Raw genomic sequence first — 15,881 nt, 5'->3', positions numbered from 1 at the left:
AGATCTTATAAGAATTGAAGGATAACACTGGGATCTTATTTATGTAGATTCTGACCCATATATGATTTTGAGCCTTATTTTTAGTGTGTTTTCTTTAATTGATAAAACTTTATTAACAAATTTCGTATGATTTACTTTCCTTAACATTGTTTTTAATCCCCAATATTAGTACTTATTAATAATTATCTATACATTAAATATTAATATATTATCTTTCAATTTAAAAAAAAAAAAAAAGAAAAAAAAAGATAATGACCTGAACTCGTTCCACGGGCGTTAAAAGTTAATAGGCTCAACTTGGGCCTCCCAAGTCCAAGTCACATAACAAAAAAGTTACCAAAATTTTCCACATAAATAAATTGAATTCAAATAGTTATGGTGATGACTGATGAAACTGTGAAGGAAACGCACTAGTCAAATAACGAAGAACGAAAAAGAAATGAGGCAACATTAAACAATGTCCGAAGCAGCTCTTCTTGCTTCTCCTTTTCTCTACAGTAAGAACTGAATGTGTTGTGTTTCTCTGTCCAATTTGATCCCAAAACGAAACCTCATGATGTGTGAGAGTATGTTATTTTGTTGTTGCAGCCAATTCAGGAATCCACTCCGATTCTTTCTACGCCTCGCTTATTGATAGTTCCACTCATAAAGCTCAGCTTAGGCAAATCCACGCACGTTTACTGGTTCTGGGTTTGCATTTCAGTGGCTTCTTGATAACCAAGCTCATTCAAGCCAGCTCTTCCTTTGGAGACGTTACTTTTGCACGTCAGGTGTTCGACGATTTACCTCGCCCTCAAATATTTCCTTGGAATGCCATCATCAGGGGTTATTCAAGAAATAGTTACTTCCAAGATGCTCTTCTCATGTACTCCAAGATGCAACTCGCTCGTGTTTCTCCTGATTCTTTCACTTTTCCTCATCTTCTTAAAGCTTGCAGCGGTTTGTCTCACCTTCCCATGGGTCGGCTAGTTCACTCTCAGGTGTTCAGGCTTGGATTTGAAGCTGATGTGTTTGTTCAGAACGGTCTTATTGCCTTGTATGCAAAATGTAGGCGTCTGGGATGCGCGAGAACCGTGTTTGAAGGACTGCCATTGCCAGAGAGAACGATTGTCTCATGGACGGCTATCATTTCAGCTTATGCTCAGAATGGTGAGCTTGTGGAAGCTCTCGAGATTTTCAGTCAGATGAGGAAGATGGGTGTGAAGCCTGACTGGGTAGCTCTCGTTAGTGTACTCAATGCTTTCACATGCTTACAGGATTTGGAGCAAGGGAGATCCATTCATGCTTCTGTTGTGAAGATGGGTCTTGAAACAGAGCCCGACTTGCTCATCTCTCTCAACACCATGTATGCAAAATGTGGCCAAGTCGCAACTGCCAAGATTCTGTTTGATAAGATGAAGTCACCCAACCTTATTTTGTGGAACGCCATGATTTCTGGCTACGCGAAAAATGGTTATGCCAAGGATGCTATTGATATGTTTCATAAGATGATCGATAAAGATGTCAGACCCGACACCATTTCTATAACATCTGCCATTTCGGCTTGCGCTCAAGTTGGTTGTCTTGAGCAGGCCTGCTGGATGGAGAAATATGTAGGCAGGAGCGACTACAGGGATGATGTTTTCATTAGCAGCGCCCTAATTGATATGTTTGCTAAATGCGGAAGTGTAGAGTGCGCAAGATCGGTTTTTGACCGAACTCTTGACAGGGATGTTGTCGTGTGGAGTGCTATGATTGTTGGTTATGGATTGCACGGACGGGCAAGAGAAGCAATCAGTCTGTACCGTACAATGGAACATGATGGAGTGCATCCCAATGACGTTACTTTTCTGGGGCTCCTCATGGCCTGTAACCATTCAGGCTTGGTAAGAGAAGGCTGGTGGTTCTTCAACCGGATGGCAGATCACAAAATAAATCCGCAACAGCAACACTATGCATGCGTAATTGATCTTCTTGGGCGTGCTGGTCATATGGATCAAGCTTATGAAGTGATCAAATGCATGCCGATCCAGCCCGGTGTAACAGTTTGGGGAGCACTCCTAAGCGCGTGCAAGAAGCATCGCCACGTGGAACTGGGAGAATATGCAGCTCAACAGCTTTTTTCTATAGATCCATCCAACACAGGCCACTACGTGCAGCTCTCAAATCTATATGCTGCAGCTCGTTTGTGGGACTGTGTTGCAGAGGTGCGGGTGAGAATGAAGGAGAAAGGATTGAGCAAAGACGTAGGATGCAGCTGGGTGGAAGTGAGGGGAAGGTTGGAGGCTTTTCGAGTGGGTGATAAGTCACATCCGAGATACAGAGATATAGAGAGACAGGTAGAGTGGATAGAGAGTAGACTAAAGGAAGGTGGATTTGTGGCATACAAGGATTCTTCATTGCACGATCTCAACGATGAAGAAGCTGAAGAGACGCTGTGCAACCACAGTGAGAGGATAGCGATCGCATATGGGCTTATAAGTACACCCCAAGGGACAACACTGCGGATCACAAAGAATCTAAGAGCGTGTGTGAACTGTCACGCTGCTACAAAGCTTATCTCAAAGCTTGTAGGCAGAGAGTTTGTCGTGAGAGACACAAATCGGTTTCATCATTTTAAGGATGGAGTTTGTTCGTGTAATGATTATTGGTAGACAACAGATAGAGGGAGGGGCAATTTTGGTTTCATTATACTAAAAAACTAGACAAGTCTCAAAAGTTGAAAAGCTGACTTATTTAATAATCAATTTCAAGATTCTGACCAGAAACACAATAAAAATCTGTAAGATAAGTAAAGTCTATTAAAATAATGAGACGAAAGGAACATAGTAACAAATTACTTCTCCCAGTTGGCTGGTCACTTCTCGACGACGTTCTTGTCATACAAGTACTCAACGAATTCATCAATGAGGTAAGGCCATGCTCCTTCTGCATCATAATTCGACAGCACAGGGTCGACCATCTGCATCACAAAAACTTGTTCTCAATCCATATATCAACGCTACTCAATAACAACTGTGTCTAGTTTTTTTCTTACCCTTGAAAATTCCAGGAGCTGTGCCCATGTGTCCTTAGATATGGCCTTGTTATGACGATCCTGATTTATGGGAAACAAAATTGTATCAGAAGCAACAAATAAGATAGAACATACCTTGATGGATATATTATACTCATTTTTACCTGCAAGAAATCACACCAGTGAGTTACCAACGGCCACTCTCTTTCTGCAAAGAGCAACTGCCACATCCCGATCGCTGTGTCTAGAGCAAGAGATTTTTGCCCCTGAAACATTTTACCATTAAAATATTTATCAATAACCCAGAAAAAAAAACATCTGCTAAAAGCAACTACTACCTCAAATCAAGTTTTTTACCTTCTCTTTCGCCCACCCAAACGCAAAGTTGTATATATCATGGAACTTTTCTGAACAAGATAGATGCACAATGCACAAGAGAACATTACACATATGTTAGTTAACATAGGACTTTCCATCAATCAAATTGTGAACCAGATAAGGAATGGCCACTCAATTTTCTCCTTACGTTCATCTTTAAGCTCAGAACGCATAAATGGCAGCTTTTCACGCAACTTCGCGATGGAATCTACACTGCCATCAGAAAATTGGGTTTTAGCACAAAAAAAAAAAGGCCCTTACGAGGTCAAAATGATACACAAATCGAAAAGTATCAAAGCTAGTTCACTCACCCTAACGCCTGTAGTCCAGTGATGAACTCTTGCTTGGAAAATTCACACGCTGTGGCAGCGTTCATATGCCACGAAAGAACCAACTGGAATTGGAGTAAGTACTCATTTCAGTAAATATCCAGAAGATTTACAAGAAAGCCCAGAGCAACCAGTGAGTTAAAACCCACTTTCATTCTGTTCCTCTATCCATAGAAATTGGAAATTCTCATCTAACTCAATTTTTGTCGATCTCTTACAACATACTTAACTCATACTGGGTGATTTTTTGGTTCCCTAAGGCAAATCTAAAAACCAGATACACACAAGCAAGTGGTAGGAAAAATGTTTCAGAATAAGCATACCGTGACTATGTCTTGTGGTTCCACCTGCCGATTGATTTGAAGACAGTTTTAATTCATACTATGTAAGAGAAACCACATTATTCTTAAGAATTTATTCAAGAAGACAAATATACCTCAAGTTCATTACAGAGATTCGAGATACCCTCCGCCAGAATCATATCAGAATATTGGTCTGCAAAATGTAACATAACATCTATAATGCAAACGGTACACAAATGATATCAAACATTGGTTTGATCAACTCGGAGAACAACAAGTAGCTTGCCTTTATATCTATTGTAGAGCTCCTCCAAGCGTCTTACATCAGCAGCATTGCTTCTTGGGTGAGGCTGGCTGTAAAACACATCAAACGCTGCTTCAAGGTGCCAGTCACTGGCTTTGAGAGCCTGAAGAGCACTCTTCTCACTGCCCAAATAAATCAACATGTCAAAACCAAAACACAATTTGAGATATATAGCCAAACCCAGAAATGTTGCAAATGTGTTTGCTATCACGCTACAGAGGTAGTTCCTTGTTTTTGGCCTTATGTAACAATAAATCTACAGTGAAACTAGCGATAAGCCTTGCTTTTGAGGGAGAGATCCAGTTACCTAGCTCCTGTGATAGCCACGAACTGCTGAAGTTTGTCACGGTTGTTTCTATTCAACTTATGCTGCAGAAACAAAAGGGATCATACGATTACACACCCACAGAGATGTCAATTATCACTGAAATCGAAAAATTAAGGAGCCTTGTTCGTTTCTACTCGGCTTGAAATGAAACTCCGAAAAGCAAAAAAAGGCACACAGACGCTATAAGAGGATCCGTAAACCCAAAGCAGAACAAAACAAAACAAAAAGGATGAAGGAGAAAGCGCGTACCATTGTGAAGAAGAATCTAGAACCCTAAACAAGGTAATCGAAGGAAGATGAATAAGGACGTTCGTTGTGAGCTCACTGTCTCTGTACCAATTCGCCGCCGCGGAGGTGTGAGAGGAGAGGAGTGACTCAGGAAGACTCGAGAGTCTCTCACGATTGCTTCTTTTGCTGCTCTCCCTCTCTCTCTCGCCTCTCTCTCTTCTCCAATGCTAATGATTTTTTTTTTTCTACTTTTCTTTGTTAAAAATGTTTCAATTACGCAAAGACTCGGTTAACCAAACCGGTACATCGTCAAAATATCTCAGTAGATAGTATCCAAAAACGGACCGGAAGACTTATTTATGTAAGTAAATCACCCGGTATATATATGTGCTAATAACTTTTCCTTTTGCTAGTTTAATATATGAGATATAAATATATCTACTGTTGAATTTAATTTTGTAGGGAAAAATGGTGAAATTAATTATATACGAAATTAAGATTGGTAAAAAAAAAAAAAAACTGAAAGTATCGTTTTTGTTAATGGTTTTAGTACCACTTTTATGATTAGTAGTAGTTATCAAAACAGTAAATCATTTACCAAAGTTACCAGACAAAACAAGAAAGTGAATGTCTTAAATACAGTAAAAGAATAATTAGGGAAACATATCTAGCAAAAAAAAAATAGTTGGAGATATGAGACCACCAATTAGGCAGTGTTTTTGCTGTAAAAAGGTAAATTATGATTAAAGTATTTTTTTAGTGATATCATAAAGATTATAAAATCTAATGGAGTTTATTATTATTTTACAGAAAAATAAATCTAATGGAAATTGTGGTTTTTAAAGTAGGTATATTGTGGTAGTTAATTAGGGAAAATTTCGGCTAATATCCACTGCAAGTTCAATTAATTGTTGGTAATTTATCATTTTTATGGTTTTATATAAATTACGGAAAATCGTATATCTAGTACTAAACAAATGAAATGTAAAATCGTCCAAAAAACATATACTATATATATATATATGCATAACATCATCGACATTTTCTTAATTTTCATAATAATTTCATCTTAATATATTGAATGGAAATCTTTGATGGGAAAAGAGAAGGAAAAAGAAGTCAATGCATTCATGTTAAAATCAAATAGGGAATGCACATGTAGATGTTTGTGAACGATTGATTGATGCTAAATTGTTTTTTCTTATAAATGAAATATAAATATCAGTTATATAAAACAAAATATCTATCATCTTTTCTGAACAATGCTTTATACATGTTTAAACCTAACACAACTACCAAACTAACACAAACCATTATTATCCTATCCTAATGAAGTAATTAGATCATTGAATATCAGTTTTAGGTGTAGAAAGTAACGTAACAATCTAGTCAAGTGTCGTGATCAGAAACATCGATGCTTTTGGGATTAGTTCTGTCCGATTCCTTTTCTTATGAAAACCAACAAATTGTTTCCTCAAACGTCTATATCTCGATGTATATAGTTCAGAGTTCTTAAGACTTGAAACCAAGATACAAAGGCCATAATCATTAGGTTCAGGTAACCATCACACTCAAGTGGCGATGGTAAAATCTGAATCCGAAACACGTGGATTGATTGGGCCAGCATCACCCATCTATATATCCCACCTTGAGAGGACGATGAGACCATCGTAAACTTCTTGAACCCAAAAGTAAATTAAAAAAACAAACTAAAACCACTCATCTCACGGTTCACAGACTAACATGACGACATTCTGTCTTCACATTTTTACTTTCTTGTTATAAATAAAAGAAAGTCTCTCACATTTTCAATTCATATATAGACACATAGTTTTTGCTTTTTGATAAAGTGGAAAAAGGAGATCATGAACTAACCTTGACAACTAATAATTACAAGGATTAGCATTCACAGCTAATCTCTTTTCCCATTCTTTATTATTCCGAAAATGCATGGTTCCATTCAAATCCTACTTATAAGTTCAAGACCAATAATGTTCCAAACTCAGGTAGTCTCCATATATATGTTGTTCCTTTAAGTATACATAGATACATTACTTTGAATTTTCGTCGTAGTTTAATTATCGCATCTCAAGAGAATGCATAAATAGATAAGTAATGATTAGAAGAGATCGAAAGGGCGTCTTGTTTGAGCCATCCATACACTACAATATCTAAGATGCTTTGCAGAATTTCTTATAGTAACCAATGAATTCTTTAGCCAGCCTTTTTCCATAAATGTTCCTTCCTAGCTCTATTCTATTTAGACTTTGTTAAATGACTTAATTATTAGTGTTATATATACAATATATAGGAGTACTACTTATAAGAGAATTTCAAATTCTTTTTGTGCGCGACAAAATCTACGTATAGTGGTCAACTCTACGTAATATATAGATTCTGCTATTAACATATATGGACCACTCGCTTATTTTTAAAAAGTTAAGGTTCTCTCTCGCTTTCTCTCTATAAAAAGCTTCCCTTTCTTCCTCATAACTCTTCACACACTTTACTCTCTTACAAAACAAGCTAATTAAGAGCAAAAAAAATTATATATCTGAAACCCATGTCTGAATGCGGCTCTTCTTCGGCAACTATGTTGAGGATTTGTGTTGTTGTATTGATAATATGTTTGCATGTGTGTTGTGCCTCGAGCGATTGTACAAGTCACGATGATCATGACGTTGTGTCTAAAGATGAAGCAGAGAAAGCGACGACGCTGAAGCTTGGATCGATCGCTTTGCTTCTTGTGGCTGGAGGACTCGGCGTGAGTCTACCGTTGATCGGGAAAAAGATTCCGGCGTTGCAGCCGGAAAACGATATTTTCTTCATGGTGAAAGCTTTCGCTGCAGGAGTGATCCTATGCACAGGTTTCGTCCATATACTGCCAGACGCGTTCGAGAGATTGAGCTCACCTTGTCTTGAGGACACGACAGCTGGCAAGTTCCCGTTTGCGGGTTTCGTAGCGATGCTGTCGGCGATGGGGACTCTTATGATCGACACTTTTGCCACGGGGTATTACAAGAGGCAACATTTTAGCAATAACAGTGGGAGCAAGCAAGTTAACGTAGTAGTGGACGAAGAAGAGCACGGGGGTCATGTTCACGTGCACACGCACGCGAGTCACGGACACGCGCATGGCTCGACTGAGATGATCAGGAGACGCATAGTGTCGCAGGTGCTTGAGATTGGGATAGTTGTGCATTCGGTTATTATAGGGATATCACTTGGAGCTTCACAGAGTATAGACACCATAAAGCCACTCATGGCTGCTCTTTCGTTTCATCAGTTCTTTGAAGGTCTTGGTCTCGGTGGCTGCATCTCCCTTGTAAGTCTCTTAACTCCACGAATCTTGACTTTCTATTAATCACTTAGCCGGACGTGTGGTTTTGTTTAGACAAATCTTTTAGTTTCATTGGTAACTTAGCTTTGGGGAACAGTGTGTCACAACAATCATATTTTTTTTATTCATAGAACTCAAATGATTGATGATAGTATACTGATGCTGTGTGTGTATGCATAGGCGGAGTTGAAGTCGAAATCAACAGTGATAATGGCAACATTTTTCTCGGTGACAGCACCGGTTGGGATAGGGATAGGGATGGGGATGTCGAGTGGTTTAGGGTACAGGAAAGAGAGCAAAGAGGCAATAATGGTGGAAGGGATGTTGAACGCTGCATCTGGTGGGATTCTCATTTACATGTCACTCGTTGATCTTCTTGCTCCTGATTTTATGAATCCAAGATTGCAATCAAATCTCTGGCTTCACTTAGCCGCTTATCTCTCTCTCGTCCTCGGCGCTGCTTCCATGTCCCTCCTCGCCATCTGGGCCTGATTATTGAACTACAGCTAACAAACAAACAAACAAACCAAATGCCGCTCTTTTTTCTCGAATCTGTAATGGTGTTTCTAATCTCAGAATCAAATACTATTCTATTTGAACGCAATGAGTGCTATTGATTGATACAAACAAATAGTTAAAAGGCAGAGAGAGTCCAGCTAATAAATCCATTTCGAGGAAGTGCTTTTTTGGAAGAGAAAAAGAGAAAAGGTAACGAGCATGATAGGAAGCATCAATCATTCTATGTAATGGGTATCTTTTAACTGTAACATCTTACATACATTTAACATCTATAATAAGAAAATCATCACTTGCAGTTTTGAATCAGATTACAATGACGGATAAGTAGATTTACATACGCAGATGTGCAGAGTCTTTGCTTACCGACCTCCAGGAATTCTGTTCCACGACAAGTAGGTAGGATCACCAAGTCGCCTGCACAAACCCAACACCACACCAAATAAACCTCTATCTACACTTTGCTATTATCTTTGAATAATACATTTAAGAGGCCAATGAAAAGATACAAACCTGGGTTTCACAAGATACATGACGGTAAATGCAAGTGCCAGGACGAAACAAATTCCCCCAACTGTAAGGTAAGCAATCCCGAGGAAGTCATTCTTTCCACCAAGCCAACTTGTTGTTGACAGGACAAGCTTCTTCTTCCCACTGAAACTGTATGTGTTGTAGTTGTTCTGCAGAGTCACTTCTATGGTATCACCCTTCTGCAAGTCAGTCTCTATCTTCCCATATAATTTTCTAAATGTTGGCAAAGCTGCAGTCCTCATCCACACAATCAGATCCTCTTGCTCACTCAACTGGAAGATATAAATAGAAAGGGAGACCAAGTCAAGTGTTTTGCAAAGGATATGACCCTGTCTAAGTCAGTACCGTGTTATTAAAGGCTTACTGATATATTTGGATTTAGTCTGGCACCACCGGTGATATTGCCCTCCTGAAAGTTCTTTGGAAAGACCCCTTTCCCAAACTTATGTTCTTTGTCACTCTTCCATGCGATTCCTTTCTTGTTAATCGCTAAAGGCTGGCTCTTTCTTGAGAGAGTGTATGTGTCATTAAATAGACTCCAGGCAATTAGACCACAAGGTACAATCGGCTTCCCATTAACATCATCCTCAGGCTTGCATGCGTCTATTTGATTCTCATCTTTCACACTTCTCAATTGCGCATCACTTCGGCTTTTCACATACCTGTAATATTGAATATGTACATGTCAGAAAGACTTAAGGAATCTAAGTCAAACGTAAGTATATATTTCCTTGCACTCTGACTACTTTGTGATATCAATGTAGTGGATTACTCTAGGTCTAGCACTGAAACCCCAAACAAATACAAAATATTACCAGAAAGATAGAAGTTCTCAGCACATACCTGCGGTGATTCTGATAGAAGTTCTCAAGCTGGTAATATACGTAGATAGGCTGCTTCATTAGCTTAGGCACCTAAAAATACCAAGGATAAAAGAGAAAGTAAACAAAAACATTCAGAGACTAATCAAATATCAGAGAAGGAACCACTTGCATAGGGAAACTCACAGTTATATTCCGGCTACAAGATTTATTTCCAGCTCCTTGAATGAATGCAACCTTGTTAGCCCTAGCAGGCACAGGTATGCAATCATTATCATACCGATCAACGATCTCAACAACCTACCCATAAGAGTTGAAACATGTGAGATAAATTTTATTAAAAAAACATCTAATGAAGAGCAGAACTGGATCATCCTCACTTACATCTTGAGAAGCAAAAAGAGAAATAACACCGAGGGGAATGAAGATGACACTAATGATCAAAAATGTCGAAATCACCTGCAGGCCGAGATAAGGAAAAAGATAAAATTTAGTAGCGTTTCTTAGGAATAAACAAACTGGAGACTAAAACATGAGTAAGAGATAACATATATGCTACAAGTGATATAAAGAAGCTAACTTACCCAACCAGGCGTAAGAATTGGCTTGCAAGCTGGAAGCTCCTGCTGTGTAAATTTTGAATCTGCAATCGAGCAGAATCAACTCTTAGCTAAAGCATATTCTCGATTCCTAGCTAATACTTGCAAATAAAGTTCGATGAAAAAGTAAGAACCATAATTATTATTATTTTGGTGAAACCCACAAGTAGAGAACTTGGAAGTCAACTCAAAGATACAGCGAATATTGAATCTAAATCGAACAGTCAAAGAAGAATCGAAAGGAAGATGACGAAGACGGGAAGAAATAAATACACTTGGGTCGTTTCGAATTTCTCCGGGCGGCGGAAGAATCTACCGATCCGGCAGCAGCGGAGCTAGACGATGGCGTATTAGCAGACATCTCTGAGAAAAAGGGAGATCGACGTATAGAGGAAGAAAATAGTGGATAGGAGAGAATGAAATAGAGAAAAAGCAAAACGAAGCTAGAAGATGAAGAAGAGGAAGAATGGTCGTCGTAGTCGTCAATGGCGGCTGGTAAGACTCATTTCCCTCCGATCTAGACGAAGAAGAAGAAGAAGAAGAAGAAGAGAAAACCCCAAATTTGAAGTTTCCTAGGATGGATCGTGGCAGTTGCCAATTGGTAAACACGGTTCTATTTTCCTTTTTTTTTCTTTGTTACTGCTCTATTAATTTATTTTATTTTAGCTGAAATGTGATAAATACAACTAAAATATTACCAAATTAATGCATGACCAATAATTTTGATTTTGTTCTGGACCTATATGATCAACAGAAAAGGAAAAAAAGACAACAAGAACAAAAATCCTAAATTAAAAATGGACCTATGATCACAGCATGAATATTGAATTAGAGAAAGAAAAAAACAAGAACAAAAATCCAAAAATAAAAAGTAGACCTAACTGCTCAATTGCTTAATTATTTTTATTGAATTGATGATGTAGGAGGACTTTATAGTGGTCAAGAAAATTGAAAACTCTATCACTATGCATGGCAAATGCCATGTACTCATTTGAGTAGGGCTTAAACCAATTGGGCCTTTAAATTTTCAATGTGGGCTTCATTTGTTTCTGAAAAGGCCTCCACGTTTTTTCTTGGATCAAGACAAGCTATACGTATTATATTTGGTTTGGTCCGATACTTACGGACTTTGGTTGGAGTTGAGTCCGTGTTGCGTGTGTCATGAGTGGTGTGCGATTTGAAAGGGAATATATTCATCCGTAGAAGGAATAAAAATAAGAAGAATCTATAAGATAAAGGAGATACAAGAGGCTGCTTGGAAATTAAGCAAACACAACAATTACTTTCTTCCTTTTTTAGTTTTTCCAACCTGCATGATTCCTATTTACATACATATACTTATAATTGATGAGCTAAAAGTTAAACATCAGCTTTGTTCCACTTGTCTTTCTTTATTGAATGTGCAAAGAAAGCACACGAATCTTTTCATCGAGATTAAACAAGTTTTAATTAAAAACAAATAAGATGCCTTTGTTCCTTATTCCCATGCATGTGCATATCTCTAAAACTAAAAAAGCAATCCCGTATCGTATGTGTGTGTAGGCGTGTAAGGCCACATGCGTCAATACATGGAAAATAGAAGGAGTAAGACATGTAAAATTTGGATTTTGTTGGGTATTTAGACATGTGTGGATGCAAAAAAGCTTGCATGGTTTACAACTTCAAAGCCTAAAACCCTACTGTGCATTTAGATATATGCCTCCCTACCTTTTTTATACCATATTAAAAAATTGCTTATGTCAATGTCACTCCATCATTTATACTTGTAATTTGGAAGACGTCGTGCGTTCCTTTTTCACCTTTCATAAATACTAATATTCTCTTTGTTGAATAGAGAGCATCATCGATTGGCATTTAATTCCTTAGTAGAATGATGCAGTCTAGGGAGGAGATGAGAGATGAGTCATCATCAGGTCTCGTCCTCACCACTGACCCTAAACCTCGCCTTCGCTGGACAGCAGAGCTTCATGAACGCTTCGTTGACGCCGTCGCCCACCTTGGTGGCCCTGATAGTACGTTTTCATCATCATCATGATATATATTCATATTTCTATATGTATGAAATACCTAGCTAGAGCTATATTAATTGTGATATGTATCAGCAGAGGCCACACCAAAGACGATAATGAGAGTGATGGGTGTGAAGGGTCTCACGCTTTATCACCTCAAGAGCCATCTCCAGGTCTCTAGCTCTTACCCTCATCATATTCTTCCTCAGTTTCTCTCTTCTCAATTAACTCTTCATGTAGTTAGCTTTCTAATTTTGCCGCCGTAGTTAAGATTTTAAAACATATATTTGTGTGTTTCAACTACAGAAGTTCAGACTTGGAAAGCAGCCTCACAAGGAGCATAGTCAAAATCACTCCATTAATATTAGGGATACTAATAGAGGTCCGTCAAAAATCATCTACCTTGTTAATTAATGTGCTCCAAGAATAGTGATACAATATTGGTAAATTTGTGATTGAGCCATGAATATGTTAATCAACATCATGCATGCATGCAGCCTCCATGTTGGATCTTCGAAGGAATGCTGTATTCACGACTAGTCCGCTGATCGTTGGTCGCAATATGAACGAGTATGTGCTTTAATTTCAATTCCAAATCCTAAGTATATATATAGTTTTTTTTCCTTAACTATATATATATAATGATTTATGTATAAATAATGAAATATGTAAATCGTAATTATGAATGGTAATAATAAAGGATGCAAATGGAAGTGCAAAGAAGAATAGAGGAAGAAGTGGAAATAGAAAGACAAGTGAATCAAAGGATAGAAGCACAAGGGAAATACATGGAGAGCATGTTAGAGAAAGCATGTGAAACCCAAGAAGCAAGCCTCACCAAAGACTACTCTACTCTCTTTTTCGACTGCACCAATATTTGTAACAACACATCGTCCCTACCAATCCCATGGTTCGAGGATCATTTTCCTTCTTCTTCCTCCATGGATTCATCTACGTTGGTTCTCCCTAACATCAATTCCAACTTCCCCCTGCAAGATTCTCGGAGTTCCATCACAAAAGGCCGTACGGTTTGTCTCGGTTAGAGAGTGAGTACATATATAGATCTAGCTACTTAGCTTGACGTCTCTTTCGATCTACTAGTTTCTGATGCGCACTCGGTCTATAACTGCGCAAATTTACTTGTAATAACTTTTGCCAAACATTAAGTCTTTTCTATTCACTTGATATATATATATGTGTGCTGATGATAGCATATATGGTTAAGTAAGGCTATAGGCTGCGTCATTATGAATATCACGATTCTTGTAGTTATTATGTGTTACGTGCAAATGTTATTTAAAAGATTATGGGGTGATGAGTGGTAAATGGTAAGTAGAAATTAAAGGTTTACAAACTTAAAACACAGTTGTATAGTCCTAAATACGATTCCTAATTCTGCCACAACCTTTATTCTTCTAATGGTTTTCTTCTAAAGCTCGTGATACATGATTTTTTCTTTTAAAAGTCACATCCGTTTACATGCAAAATCTCGAAGGTCATTTTATTATTTTATTTTGCAAAAAAAGTCTACATGCACAATTATAACCGATCAAATCGTATGTCTTTCTATCTAGTCACTTTTATATAGCCACCATCACCACGCATCCAACGATAAATTCTTGTTTACCACTCCAGTCTTAATCCACCTTTTATAATTTCCTTATAATAAAATATCACTGCATGCACTTGCAGGTTTTTGTGAAAGGTTTGTCATTTAATTTTCCAATTGCCTCCATTCCCATAAATTGTTGCAACTGGATCCAATAACTGAAATTTGGGGCCAAAAGCCTAAAACTAGAAAAGCCCCATTCTTATAATTTGTAGTGGTGAGGTATCAACAATTTAGAGAGTTCTTTACTTCATAGACCAGCTTAAGCGTATTGCAATGTTAAAGTCTCAAGTCTGTCGGTTGATGAGTCAAAGGTTAAGTCTTCTTTTTTGGGGTCTGAAACGGTCAAAAATGGATGGGAGATTGTATATATTTTTTTAATGTGTTGTAAGGACTGGTACATACTTAACTTAAAGATAAGATTGGACGATGGAGTAATGCGTTGTTTGTTTTCTCTCACACTTCAGCAGCTTTCAGAAAATTCAGATTTTTGTTATTATTCGTTGCTTCTCACTTTTTTCTAGCAAAAAGTTGTTCTAAGAAATTTTATCTATGTTTTTAAAAGGTTTTTTCTTCCAAAATATAATATCCAAACAAAAAAAATAGCAGTCGACAGAATATAAAACCCCAAAAAATCCTGAAAAATATATATTTTTTTAAAAAGAATCCAGATCTCTGCGTTGTTATGTTGATAAATGTAATCAAATTAAACTGGTACGTCGTCGAACTAAAGATTTTGGTGGTATGTAAAAATATATTGAACCAAGAAAGATAACACCCAGAAAAAGAACTACGTCGAGAGAGCTTCTCTGTTACTAGTCTCACAATTGCTTAATCACATACGTTGTCGTGGAAAAGCAACTCATGAATCATGATTTCAGAAAATGAATCGTGTTACATCATTCTGACTTCATGATGTCAAATTAATACCAGAATGACCCAACAATTGCAATCTCTTTTTTTCTTCAGTTTTAGATTTTTATAGACAACATAAAAAAAGATTACCAATCATCAGTTTACCCATGGTTAGGGTTTATCTATAAGTAAGAATATTTAATTACAAGAGAAAAAAGGACTGAAAGAGAGGACTATGTTATATTACTGGAAAACCAAAACAAGTGTACAATATGTAGTTAAAATATTTGTAGCTTCATCTTGACAAAGATTTTTACATTATACGGTAATTAACAGCGACGGCTTTATTATTATTATGTTAATTAACCGCTTTTTTCCCCCTCACCTCATTAGTTTATTCTTAAGCTTAACTTGACGGGTTCAAATAAAACATTGCTTACTTAAGCGGAAATGTTAATTATTCGGAAGCTCCTTTGAATGATCCAAGTTTCTAGTAGTTGAGATTAGGTCGGAATTTTTATGCATTCGTGCTCCCTACTTTACCTCTAATTTTAACTAATTTGTCAGTAAATGAACTTATTTACGAGTGGTAATAATATTTTTTATAATATTCTACCAAAAAAAATATATATATATCCAAATTAACACTAGAAAAGTTGTTGTTGCTTGCTTCCACGATTATATCAACAAACTAAGGTACTGTACTTGCAAAGACAGTCTCCCCTCATGACGATGAA

The 15,881-nt window shown here is 37.4% G+C and overlaps 5 protein-coding genes across 5 annotated transcripts; 3 read left to right on the top strand and 2 right to left on the bottom strand.

Moving 5' to 3' along the window:
- The first annotated feature begins 377 nt into the window (after positions 1-377).
- LOC17891519 (pentatricopeptide repeat-containing protein At3g12770) lies at positions 378-2,818 on the top strand. Its single transcript, XM_006299451.2, has 2 exons — positions 378-497; positions 589-2,818. The coding sequence occupies exons 1-2, from the start codon at positions 458-460 to the stop codon at positions 2,631-2,633; spliced, it is 2,085 nt and encodes a 694-aa protein (XP_006299513.1). The 5' UTR covers positions 378-457; the 3' UTR covers positions 2,634-2,818.
- LOC17890853 (DCN1-like protein 2) lies at positions 2,697-5,106 on the bottom strand. Its single transcript, XM_006298338.2, has 11 exons — positions 4,886-5,106; positions 4,616-4,677; positions 4,291-4,430; positions 4,139-4,197; positions 4,026-4,049; positions 3,685-3,767; positions 3,522-3,586; positions 3,353-3,402; positions 3,160-3,261; positions 3,017-3,076; positions 2,697-2,941 (listed from the first exon to the last, which is right to left on the bottom strand). Exons 1-11 carry the CDS (start codon positions 4,886-4,888, stop codon positions 2,837-2,839), a joined length of 753 nt encoding a protein of 250 aa, XP_006298400.1. The 5' UTR covers positions 4,889-5,106; the 3' UTR covers positions 2,697-2,836.
- A 2,238-nt stretch (positions 5,107-7,344) lies between these two features.
- On the top strand, positions 7,345-8,944 carry LOC17891012 (zinc transporter 1). Its single transcript, XM_006298986.2, has 2 exons — positions 7,345-8,189; positions 8,385-8,944. The coding sequence occupies exons 1-2, from the start codon at positions 7,428-7,430 to the stop codon at positions 8,694-8,696; spliced, it is 1,074 nt and encodes a 357-aa protein (XP_006299048.1). The 5' UTR covers positions 7,345-7,427; the 3' UTR covers positions 8,697-8,944.
- Positions 8,926-11,260, bottom strand: LOC17890897 (ALA-interacting subunit 1). Its single transcript, XM_006297975.2, has 8 exons — positions 10,945-11,260; positions 10,657-10,715; positions 10,457-10,531; positions 10,259-10,372; positions 10,095-10,165; positions 9,616-9,913; positions 9,234-9,523; positions 8,926-9,137 (listed from the first exon to the last, which is right to left on the bottom strand). Exons 1-8 carry the CDS (start codon positions 11,030-11,032, stop codon positions 9,083-9,085), a joined length of 1,050 nt encoding a protein of 349 aa, XP_006298037.1. The 5' UTR covers positions 11,033-11,260; the 3' UTR covers positions 8,926-9,082.
- Positions 11,261-12,337: 1,077 nt separating this feature from the next.
- LOC17892450 (myb family transcription factor PHL12) lies at positions 12,338-13,948 on the top strand. The gene is made up of 5 exons (XM_006298393.2): positions 12,338-12,683; positions 12,777-12,853; positions 12,987-13,062; positions 13,178-13,250; positions 13,381-13,948. The coding sequence occupies exons 1-5, from the start codon at positions 12,542-12,544 to the stop codon at positions 13,721-13,723; spliced, it is 711 nt and encodes a 236-aa protein (XP_006298455.1). The 5' UTR covers positions 12,338-12,541; the 3' UTR covers positions 13,724-13,948.
- The last annotated feature ends 1,933 nt before the right edge of the window (positions 13,949-15,881 follow it).

The sequence above is a fragment of the Capsella rubella genome, unplaced genomic scaffold (genome assembly GCF_000375325.1).
Source record: "Capsella rubella cultivar Monte Gargano unplaced genomic scaffold, Caprub1_0 scaffold_3, whole genome shotgun sequence".
In the NCBI taxonomy this organism is placed as follows: Eukaryota; Viridiplantae; Streptophyta; class Magnoliopsida; order Brassicales; family Brassicaceae; genus Capsella; species Capsella rubella.
This window is presented reverse-complemented; position numbering and strand designations above follow the sequence as displayed.